This window comes from Papaver somniferum, chromosome 11 (assembly GCF_003573695.1).
Source record: "Papaver somniferum cultivar HN1 chromosome 11, ASM357369v1, whole genome shotgun sequence".
In the NCBI taxonomy this organism is placed as follows: domain Eukaryota; kingdom Viridiplantae; phylum Streptophyta; class Magnoliopsida; order Ranunculales; family Papaveraceae; genus Papaver; species Papaver somniferum.
In genome coordinates this window covers 125,495,870-125,508,335 of record NC_039368.1, presented here as the reverse complement: position 1 = coordinate 125,508,335, position 12,466 = coordinate 125,495,870, and the positions used below count along the sequence as shown (strand labels likewise).

The 12,466-nt window shown below is 36.2% G+C and overlaps 1 protein-coding gene across 3 annotated transcripts; it reads right to left on the bottom strand.

Annotated features, from left to right (window-relative positions):
* Positions 1-6,578: 6,578 nt before the first annotated feature.
* On the bottom strand, positions 6,579-10,608 carry LOC113322669 (UDP-xylose transporter 1-like). 3 transcript variants are annotated; one of them, XM_026570802.1, is made up of 8 exons: positions 10,345-10,608; positions 8,296-8,424; positions 8,002-8,186; positions 7,826-7,893; positions 7,595-7,727; positions 7,331-7,492; positions 6,943-7,212; positions 6,579-6,864 (listed from the first exon to the last, which is right to left on the bottom strand). In XM_026570802.1, exons 2-8 carry the CDS (start codon positions 8,414-8,416, stop codon positions 6,772-6,774), a joined length of 1,032 nt encoding a protein of 343 aa, XP_026426587.1. In that variant the 5' UTR covers positions 8,417-8,424; positions 10,345-10,608; the 3' UTR covers positions 6,579-6,771. The 3 variants fall into 3 exon arrangements, with proteins under 3 accessions (XP_026426587.1, XP_026426588.1, XP_026426589.1); XM_026570803.1 differs by lacking the exon at positions 10,345-10,608 and adding an exon at positions 8,728-9,842; XM_026570804.1 differs by lacking the exon at positions 10,345-10,608 and adding an exon at positions 8,591-8,706.
* Between the last annotated feature and the right edge of the window lie 1,858 nt (positions 10,609-12,466).

The window sequence follows — 12,466 nt, the reverse complement described above, 5'->3', positions numbered from 1 at the left end:
ATCTAATTTACGACCTGTATTTCGTCCTTCAGGATCCATTAATTCATAGGCTCCCTCTCCAACTATCCATCCCAGCTTTTCTCCAATAATCCATCTTTTCCTTTTTGATATATTGGAATTTCGCGTAGCACTAATTCGCCTGGTTGGAATTCTCTTATTTTGACCCGCTTGTGATATTCTCGAGCTAGTCTTTTTTGATAATTTTCCATGTGTTGACTTCTCTTACTTTCTCCAAATCATCCAACTTTGTTAAAATCAAGTCCTCACTTAAATTCTTTTCCCAAGATTCTCTCTTTGTGGTAGGGATGATCACTTATGTTGGTAGCACTGCCTCTACTCCATATGTCAGATAGAAGGGCGACATTCCGGTTGCTTCTCTTCTTGTAGTTCTGTAAGCCCATACTACATTATGTACTTGTTCGCACCATCCTTTGTTGTGCCCTTCTAACTTTTTCTTCAGGTTGTCTGCGATTGTTTTGTTTGTAGCTTCTACTTGTCCATTACTCTGAGGATATAAAGGAGTAGATTTGACACTTTGAATTTTGAACGCATTGAGCAGCATTGTTATATTCTCGCCTTCAAACTGCTTCCCAATATCAGACACCAATTGTGAAGGAATGCCAAATCGGCATATATTTCAAAAATGAATGTGAAGATGTCTTAATCGCGTATATGTTGAACTGATTTTACTTCTGCCCATTTAGTGAAATAATTTGTTGCGACAATTAGGAACCTTTTTTGTCCCGTTCCTGGTATAAATGGTCCAACAATATCTATTCCCCATTTTCCGAAGGGACACACATTTGTTGATGTATTAAGCATAGCCCCAGGTGCATGTATCTTCTTGCCATGACGTTGACATTCTTCGCATCTCCTGGAAACTTGTTTTGCATCTTCATGCATATATGGCCAGTAATAGCCCTGTATTTTTGCTCTGTATCCGAGTGATCTTCCTCCACTATGGTTGCCAGCATCTGATAGACACATTTTTGTGTCTAATTTGTCCTTAATGTCCGTATTGTTGGAACTCTATTTTTGTACTAATATTGTGTTTTTATGTATTTTTAGGAAATAAACATTTTTGGAAAGATCTGCTCGAAAAATCATGCGGGGCATCCCCGGAGGACATTTGTTATTCAGACTCTCATTTTGGTTAAGGGGCAACCCAATTACTAAGGGGAACCTCAGTTGAGCATTTGCTATTTACACTCCACAGACGATTAGGGGCACTTCATCTCTTTAAATTCAAAAACTTTTTTTTGGCGGGAAATGAAGTTCTCAACTGTTAGAGTTTCAATCAACAAAATGAAGGTGTTTTAGGGAGATTCAATCGCTCAAACTTGGTAGGAAGATGTGATATGGCATGAGGAACACATTATGGGAAGTGGGTTCGATCAGAAGTGGCTGGAAAACGCATGATGATCCTTGAGCCCAAAACAGAGCACGTGCACTGTAACACGAGCAAAAATGGAGTTCTTGTGTGCATGAAAGAGTCCTACTAGCGTTGGAAGAGTGTTGAGGCGTGGAGAAGACATTTGGGAGCGTGCATGATCAAAGTTAACGCGTGCATGTGATTAAAAATGGAAATTTTCGTTATTATTGGCAGCCGAGAATATTTGGATTAAATGGAGAATATATGCAATCAATGGTCGGATTTTTGGCTCCAATTCACTATAAATACAAGGAAAAACAGTTTGGGAAAGGGGAGAAGAGTTTGGGAGGATTTGGAGCCGATAGGAGGAAGAACTTCCTGCTGCTGCTCGAGGAGAGGAAGAAGACGAAGAACTGACGCTCCAGAAGCGTCGTTCTTCAACATCACCAGCAACAGTTTCCTTGTGTCGCTGTTTACAACACTGAGTTTGTATCGCTCTTTGCTACACTTCAATTTTGTTTTATACAACGCAATTGTAACGCTTATAACTGTTGCGAATCTTTGTTTTAGCATTTTCTCATCTTTTAATCAACTTTTTGAGCTATAAAAATGTATTTTGAGAACATGATTAATATGAGTAGCTAAACCCCAATACTGGGATGATGGAGGAAGCCATATTTCACGCATATGATAATTATATTTAATTCCTTTTTTGACTACTTGCACTTATAATTAATCGTTTTAAGATTTTTCTTAATTCATTGTCATTTAATTTGATGGTTTATGCTTGGTCTTAGTACTTTTGATATGCCATGATTTCGATTTACAATTAATCTTCTAAAAATCTACCTTGGCAAGAATAAGAGTCCTTATTATTTGAGCTATAACTGTTAGGAATAAATATATGAATCATGTGAATGATTAATGGTGGAATCCTGAGTCCCAGTATCTCATGATCCTGTGACAAATTTTTGTGTATATATTTTTATTTATAAATCTTTTCAAGTCCGAGCAACGAATTCTTATTTATCGCAATCTTAATACTACAACAGCATCGCCATAATGTAATGCCTTTAGAATTTCGATTCCTTCCTTTCGCGTAAGACATCTGAGCAAAGGTCCAAGAAACGACCTTCTATAAAGAACACCATCCCTTAATTCATAATTTGTCGCACGAATTTTTAATTTGTGTGCTTCTAATCTTTTCTTCGGCAATTTCCCTTTCTCTAAATAAGAGTGCATCTCAGTTCTCCAATCTTTCTCATCGCTCACATTTTCTGCTTGTGTATCGTCTATGATCATCACATTTGTTTGCACTTCTTCACCCTTTTCTATAGACGGTAATAATAGTGTTTGTATTTTTATATCCCTTGCAACCGGATCTACTAACATTGATGGTATGAACGCCAATGCATCTGCGAGTCTATTATCTTTTCTACCTATATGTCTCCAAATTATTTTTGGAATTTGCATTGCTAAATCCATAACCAATCTCCTATAATTTTGCAAAAATGGTTCATTAGTACTATATGTGCCTTCTATCTGACGAATTACCAGCCGAGAATCACTAGTTATTTGCGCATCCTCAATCTTAATTTCAATTGTTAATCTTAGCGCGTGAACGACTGCTTCATATTCAGTTTCATTATTTGTGGATGCGAAGTCCAATCTGAATGAGTAAGCCATTCCCGCTCCCGCTGGTGAAATGAATACAATACCAATCCCATTTCCTTCTCCATTGGAGGATCCATCCACCAAAATCTCCCATCTGTTTGGATTTCACTCAGTCAATAAATCATTAGGATTTCTATGTTCTTCATCCACCTCCATCATTTCTTCGACATATTCATCTTCTTTTATTGGAAATTCTGCAAGAAACTCTGCGATAACTTGAGATTTTGGTGAAGATAAAATTTCATAACCAATCTCATAGTTTCCTAATTGTGCATTCCACCTCTCTATTCTTCCTGACCTCTTCAAATTCTTCATTGCATTTTCAATTGGTACTCTTGTTAATACTTTAATTTTGTGAGCTTGAAAATAGATGTGAAGCTTGAATGATGCATATACCAGTGCGAGAATCAGCTTTTCGATTTTTGAATAATTTTTTCTGCGGAGTTATATGTTTTGCTTATGTAATATATCGATTTTTCTACACCTTCCTCTGATTGTAACAGTACTGCACTTAATGCATGAGATGTTGATGCTAGATACAACAACAGTTCTTCTCCCTGCTTCGCCTTTTGCATTATGGATAAGTTTACCAAATAATATTTTATGCTTTGCAATGCTTTGTCGCACTCCATTGTCCATTCAAATTTGGTTCCCTTCTTTAATATATTCAAAAAGTGTTTGCATTTTTCCGAATATCTTGCAATGAATCTTCCCAATGATGCTATCAATCCATTTAACTTTTGAACATCTTTGACTGTCGCAGGTGGTGGCATATCTCTAATTTCCTGTACCTTCTCTGGATCAACTTGTATTCCCTCCTTGGATATAATATAGCCTAAGAATTTTCCTGATGATACACCAATTATACATTTTTCTGGGTTTACTTTAATATTGAATGTTCGCATCTGTTCAAATATTGCTCGCAAATCATCAACATGAACTTTCGCCTCTTTGCTTTTAATTAGCATATCATCTACATAGACTTCCAATGTTTTATGTATCCATTTTTCGAATACTTTCTGCACCATTCTTTGATAAGTCGCACCGGCATTCTTCAACCCAAACAACATTTTCGTGTAACAATATAAACCTCCTGGTGCGAAGAAAGCGGTGTGTTCTTGATCTTCTTCCGCCAAAGGAATTTGATTATAGCCTTTATACCCATCTAACATTGCTGATTCCACCATTTGAGGTATATCGGGTAAAGGGAAGCTGTCTTTAGGGCACGCTTTGTTTAAATCTGTAAAATCTATGCAAATCCTAATTCCTTTGTTCTTTTTAGGTACAACCACCATATTTTCTATCCATTCTGGATATTTTGCCTCTAGAAAGAATTACCATTACAAGATTGGGAAAAGGTGAAGATTTCCTTTGCGACAGATGAAATTTCAGAGGAAAACTTACAGCGAGCAGATCCATTGGCAATTACGGTCACAGTCGAGCGAGAAAACGTTATTGCAAACCAGAGGACATTTGAAGGATGGGCGATTGATAAGATATTGATAGATACATGAAGTGCAGTTGATATATTATTTTATCGCATATTCAAAGCAATGGGATATAAAGATGCAAAAATGACACATATAGCCTATAATGTTCATAGATTCAATAGAGCAGTTACAAAGCCAAAGGGAGAAATTGTGACGCGAATATTACTGGGAGAGGTTGAAACAAAGATAACACTATGTGTGATTGACATTGAGTCACCATACAACATGTTGTTGGGAAGACCATGGGTACATGGATTAAAGGCGGTAGCGTCAACGTTACATCAATGCATCAGGTTTCCAATTCCAAGCGGTATAGGTGAAATCAGAGGAGACATTAAGGATGCGAATACTTGTAATCAAATAGATATGAGAAATTACGAAGGACGAGCCAAAAAACGAAAGGATCGATGTAGAAAAGCCAAAGAACAAAGGAAAGAGGAATTCCGAATATACATGATAAGAGCGAAAGAAGGAAAAGGAATACCAGGCAAAGAACCAGAGGAGGAAGGTGGACGAAGTAAAGAAATTAAGGAACCAACACCTATGGGAGAACCAAAAGCAAATTTTACCGCAGCAGAACCAACAAAAGAGATAAATATAGGAACTGAAGAGGAACCAAAAATATTAAGAATTGGAACTAAAATGGATAAAGAAGAAGAGGAAAAAACAATAAGCATTCTGCGAGAATATAATGATATTTTCGCATGGAGTATGGAAGAAATGCCTGGAATAGATCCGTCTGTCGCATGTCATAAATTAGATATCAAGAAGAATGTAAAGCCGTTCAAGCAAAGGATAAGGAAAATTGCAACTGATTATCATGCTAAAATAGAAGCAGAACTACAAAAGATGTTAGATGCAGGAATTATAAAGTCTACCGTTTCCACCTTCTTGCCTTCGTAATTTCTTTTATGAATTCTCCCGGTTATCGTCGCTTGAAAATCTTCCTCAGAAATTGATACTTTAGTTATGTTATTACACTGTATATCTCTGCCTCTTTCTTGAATTAGTTTGACTCTTGTTGTCTTCATGGATCCCTTATGAAGTTCAGATCTATTAACAAGAATTAACATCCAGAGCTGTTTTCTAGCGCCAAAAATGTAGTTGTAAGAAATCTTACAACTACACTCCACTATAACTGATTTAATCTCTAATTGATCATCATGAATTCTTGTTTTATTAACTAAAGATTAAGAATGTTTACAAGAATGATTCAAGTATTACAACAATTCTACTTGAAACCTACGCTCACCTTCTCTCTCTTCCTATTTCCTTTTCAAGATTTGTCCTAGAATCCTCCTAGAAACAATGTCCTCTCCCCTTTATATAAAAATTTTACATAGTGGATGACAGCTAAGAATCCCATTATTTTCGGGATCACTATGCGACATATTCGCTCATATACAATCGCTCATCTTCGCATAGCATACTTCTTCGCATGATTCTTCACACTTTACTCGTGACTTTGCTGACATCATCTGATGCGTCATCTCAACTTTGCTGTGTGCGACGCCCTTCGCTTAGGTTGTATTCTTTACTTCGCGTAGTTATTAACGTGTGTGATATTTAACTCCTACAAGGGTAATATTCAAAAGTTATCTATAATTCATTAGTTCTATGAAAAATGGGTCATTTGTCCAAATATTTTTAAAACATGGTTTAAATGAACGAGTACAAATTAGTATGGGTGAAATGGACACTAAAAAAATAGCAAGGACTTAAACTTAAAAAAATAGTAAGGATGAAACTGGATGCATCTTGATGTAAACTAAAAATAAGAAAAAGTATTTGAAAATGGGTAGGATGAAATTGTTTACATCCTGACTATTTTTACATTTTTGTCCATTTAAACAGTATCAAAATGTAAATGTCCTTTTCATCCATGAATTGTTGATTTTGGTCTTTTTAACCAATTTTGTGTTAGTTCTGCCATTTAGCAATTTGTTAATAGATTTATTGAATTAGATTCTTAAGTTGGAGTCATTTTAAGAATTACGGTTTGAGAAAGAGAATAACATCAAGATTCAAGAATAAAGCAAAAATACAAAATAATTACTTTGGAGAACCAAGAAATTATGAACTTTATTAAAAGAATTATCAAATCATTTACACTCATTTTGAATCCAAAAAGGGAAAAATAATGTATCTCAAAAGAGGTAAGCAAGGTCTTGTTTGTTTTATACTCCTCCGTATACACATGGATACATAGACATAACTAGCTAGTAGGTACGTATATTAAACAAGAGAATCCTTGTTTGGTTTTTTCACCTCTTCCATATCTTGGTGCCCCATGTTTTTATTCCCTAAAAATGGTGTTGTCTCTTTGATCTGCAATAAACATTTATCAAAATTACTATCCTCATCATGGCCTGAAAATGAGATCAAGAGACAGAGATAGTATGTTACCTGAGAGATGGAGAGATCATTAATCTGTTTCTTTTTATTTTCATGAGTACAAAAGTAAGAGTACAACCCCATCCCAAACATAGCGACGAAAATACCGATGATATTTCGGTTTGTGAAAGGATCATGTAGTAATGTGTAGCCGAATCCAAGAACAAGGCATGTCTTTAAATGACCCAATACTTGATATGTAACAGGAGATGTCTTTCCAATCACCAAAAATGTACTAAAGTTCACCGATACGGATATCACACACGAAAGAATAATAAATGCCTGCGGATAATCAAGTACACGAGAAGAATCATGCATTGTATATCGAAGAATGAAAATACCACAATATGTGACCGCGACAAAGTATACAACGGTCAGAGAAAGAAGGAAAGAGAGATACCAAGACGAAAGGAGAGTATTTGTAGGCAAAGACATTTTGTTTGGTGAGGCATTGATCAACTAGAGGGCCGGAAACAAAGAGTATGCCAGCTTGAAATGGGGCAGATTGATAGAGAAGTTGTGTAGATGATACATTAAGTCTCTTCTGTATGGTGTTGGTCAGCTGAATTGATTCAAAAAACATCATGGGTCAAAGAAAACACATTCATGTCGTGCTGTTAATTTTAAGCATTGATTAATAATAAGTAGACGAACAAAAGCATACAATTTGGCCGACACATGTTGTTGCGATTGCGAGTAGAGAGATAATTGATCCGACAAGATTAAGCTGGAGATCTGTTATCGACGCAATGCCAACTCCGAGTAGCAATAGAGAAAGAGAGAACTTGATATTCTGACTGAAACATGATCGAGAAACTCAAAAGTTAATTACCAAATGCACATAAGCTCGAAACACAAATGAAATGTTCGTCAGTACTAAAAGAAATGTAATGACCTGAACTGCTTCTTGAGAAACAGGGTTTCCAACAGTACTGTAAAGGGTATAATTGCAAGTTTTGTCATCTGCAGAGGAAAGTCATTTCATCCGGATTAAAATTTCGATACAAACTCAACTAGTCAGACCGTAATTTTTGTTACAAAATCGTAATAGGGAGATTCAAAATAGGTTACTTGGTAGAATCCAATGGAATTGAATCCAAGACTTAAATTGAGAAGTCCAATAGACACGCCATTTAGGATACCGAAAAGCATCACAGTTTTGGTGTCGACCACCTTGGTCTCAAAAACATTGAATCTTTGTGCCACATGAAGTGTGCAAAATGTAACCATTAGATGCCAACTAGTTAATGTTGTAGCTGCAAATACAAGAGATTAAGGTTGCAGTTTAGAGAAGATTTCATTACACAAACGAAAGTTACGAAACTACAAATACAGAACTATTAAGAAACAAATCGAAATCCTTACCGAACGGAAATCCAAGATTACTCATTAGAGCTTTGTTGCATATTACAATGGCAACAGAAGATGTAACTGAAAGTGCTAGAGCACCAATTACCCCGAGCTGTAACCTTGGTGTTTCTCCCATTTTTATGTCTGGAAAGAAAACCAATACACCTTTCTTTTTAGTGATTTAGAAAAATGCAGTCGACGATTAAAATGAACGAAACAGCAAAGTGTTAACCGGTGATTGACACTGATTAATCATCCGTTGATTCGAGTAGTATGAATTAATAAAGGGAATTTTAAAAAAATGCCATACTTCCAATTTGCAGTTTAAGAAAGTGCCACTGTTTTTTTTAGAATTAATAAAATGCCACGACCGCTACATTTTCCGCCAGGACCCACCAAATCAGTCTATCACAATTGAACAAGTCAAAAAAAAATATTCATCTTTACCTATTTACCCTCGATTTTTAGAGATATCGCATAAAAAACATAGAAAAGAAAATCCGATCTCGTTCTTGTCTATTAGATTCACTATTCACTTAGGTTTAGACGGAGAACCAAAATCCTAACTTTCTCTCTTCTTCTTCTTCTCTTTTTCTCCTGTATATATTTATTGTTTAGATAGATGATTAATTAAGGGATTGATTGAATAGTGGAATTTAGGGGTTAATTAAGGGATTGATTTATATGGGCTATGGAGCGGCATCGGAGTCAGCAAGAGTGGTGGAGATGATTGAGCTGTTATAATCGGTGCAAGGAGAGATTGAAGTAAGAATGAAGGGGTAATTTCAATTATAGAGAAGTGCAGTACGTGGTTTCAATTCATCGTCTTGTCGGTGGAGCAAAGAAGAGACTTGGTTTATGGATTTGTCTCTTGATTAAATGGTGAAGTTCGGGTGGAATTGAGATTGGGGTTAGTGCATGGACTGAGATTCAGTCGAATGAGAAGTGGATGGACTGTTAGTTCGTGTCAAAAGGGCATGATTTGTTTGAGAAATTGTCGCAGTGAGAATCATGAGTAAGATGGCCTGTCTCGCTAATGCACAACTGTGAAGAAGATAATTGGTTGTTTTTTTGTGGATCTCGAATGGGTTTCGCTGAAGTGGTGTTGCTCGTGTTAGCTGTCTCTGAGGAGTAGAAAACATGAGGACAAATGGAAGGTGCTTGTGAAGTCGAGCAATAGAAAGGATGGTCGTATGGGAAGTTTGCAGCCGTGAATACAGTTGGAATCAACTCCATCAACTAATGATTGCAGGCAATAGAGAGTAGTTTGGTATGGATGGTTGAATTCTTATTTGGGATTTTGGTTGGATTAGTCGTGAATGGTAGCTGTCTACAGATCTTGGACGAGAATGGAGGTGCTTCCGAGTTCAAGATGATGGTGTACATCGACTCCAAAGGGATGTATTCTGAAAGTTGACGGCTGAAATAAGGGGCCAGTTATACCTGAGTTCTTGATTTTTATGATTATTATCGAGTTTGGTTGCGAGTTACATCTGAGTTTTTGATTTGATTTAGCTCCAACTCACGACTCAACTTGCTAATGACTAGCAATAATGACTTGATTTAACTCACTATAGTGAGATGATTCGAGGGCGTAAATGTCTTTTACTAAGTTAAATTACCGCCACCTATGCTCTAACGGATGTTAACCGTTTTTCGGAAAAAAGTGGATGGAAAAGATCAAATGTGTGGCATTAAATAAATTCTGAAAAAAATAGTGACACTTTCTTAAACATGATACTGAAAGTGTGGCATTTTATTAAAATCCCTTTAAATAAATTCTTTTGCATATCACACTTATTATTATAATGCAAATGTGTGATGGCACGCTGATGTATACAGTTGGGTGATATAGCAAAATCAAGATGAAGACGGTGTAACGGAAAACAAACAAAAAATCAAGTTAACTAAGACTACTCGTCCAACTAAAAATCACCCATTAACTTGAGCCTGTCATGTCATGTGTATTAAGAAGTAGCCAGAAACAAAATTCTTAAAGTGAGATTGATAATATACAACTAATTTTCCATTCTGAAATACCAACATAACTCGAGAGCCACGTACCTTGGTGATCCCCGGACGGTGGAGATCGTAGCTTTTACACTTGTTTACGTAAATGATCGAGAAAAGAGTAATGCAATTGTAGATACCTAGCTAGCTAGAGAAAGAAAAAGTGTGGTTAGGATTTTTCTGGTTTTGAGCTTCAAATGTTCTGAGAGAGAGAGAGTATGAGAAAGTAGATTTTTATTGCGCCCTTTTTATTTTTGATGATTGTAGAGTTAGCTAGGTTCGCTCGGTAATAGGCAGTGACGTCTGAATTGATTTTCTAAGCGTGTGATTGTGACTGACTTCCAGAACACAAGGTTTTAGCAAGTTAACGGGGAAATGAAGCAAAACTATATAGTAACAGCAGCTTATTTATTGTACTGATGATCAACAGTTCATACAACTTTCTATATTATAGGACTTTAGTTGGTGATTTAACGGGACATCACATTAGAGAATGAAGAGACTTAAAACGTAAGTTAGTAAGTTGAGAGACAATAATAATAATAATATTATTACTACTTTATTATTGCATTAGATTCCTGGAATTGTAAGCAAAACCAAAGTGTTTGGTGAATGAAAACAACAACTTGAGGCTCACTCACTCACTCCTTGAAAAAAATAAAATAAAAATCATCCTCCTCTCCTTAAATGTTCGTCACCAAACCTTAATAATGTTCCTCCTAACCAACAATCATTATTAATAATTAAGGTATTGGATGGTGTAATTACATGCCCAAGTGATTAATAAGGTATTGTAAGATGTAATTAAATGCGTCATACATGTATCAAATTTATGAGTAAAAAATTTCAGATCGACCAGACCACGGCCAATGAATACTAATTTGATTTGGTGATTACTTACATTTGTTTACTTGATTACCTACTTGTTTAGAGTGGACTGCCTTGGACTTCCTTCGAGATCCATGTTTCCATTACTAAGTAATGTAGAGGATAAGCAGAAATACTATTCTATCTTTTTGATGCACATGAACATCTGACAAGTCAAGTGCAAAAACAAGACACTTCTGTCAGTAGAAAGCGAGTCCTGGAATTGACAAGTAGTCTCTCACAAATCTTATAGATTGGCAAACGTAAGTCCCAAATGAACTTCTTTTACGGTGACCATCCTATTGTTGGGAGTGTTTACCATGGAGGTCCATTGGGTCAAACGACAGCGACTTAATGATCTCACTATATCAATGGGAGTTAACAAACTTTAGAGCCAAAGTTCCATTTGTGCGAACTCTTTCAGAGTTTTTATCTTCTGTCTGTTCATGTAGTGCTTTAAATGCTAATCTCGGAGTTCATATAATTTCGTACTCTTACACTAGATGATCGAGTTGGATTTTTTATGGTTAGACAAGACGGGTACGGGTCTTATCTCCGTGAGAATGAAAAACAAGAGTACCTACGGGTGTAAATAATACCCGAAAATACTCGGTCTGCCTGTATCCGCCCGAGCCCACCTGTACCCGAAGTACCCCAAAGCCTGTTATGGCCCGTCATGGACCACCCGGCCTGGCTTGGATTAATTTATTGGGCGGTCTCGGACTTTGCGATTAATTATGATGCCCGGCCTGATATCCGGCCAGGTGCCCGGCCTGAAAGCCTTTTATGTGCCATTAATCATTTAATATCCCCTTAAAAGACTTAAAAGTTACAATTTTATAATTGTCAATTTTATGTCAAGAAAAATAAAATATATAATTGCTTTTTTACTTATAATTAACCTTTTCAAAACATTAATGGTAATATATTTTCTTATTAGAAAGTTTATTGTACTCTAATTAATTATTTATTATAGGCTAAAATTAAATATATTTGTCAGTGTAATTTAAATATAAAATAATACTATCACTTATGATATGCGATGTTGGAAAGGAAAGGATATTGTAATTAATACCATTCATTTGAAAATTTAAACTTAAAAAAAAAAAATCAAAATAGTGGCTTGTCCGGCCCGATCTGGCCTGCCCGTATAAAAAGCGGGCTTTGGGCGGTCTTTGGGTAGCAAATTATCTACTTGTGCCCGTCCTGTCCGGCCTGAATTTGTTTATGGGCTCACAAATATTAAACCTGGCCTACCCGGCCTGTCTTAGTTTTTGGGTCGGGCGGCTCGACCTGCCCGAATTTACAC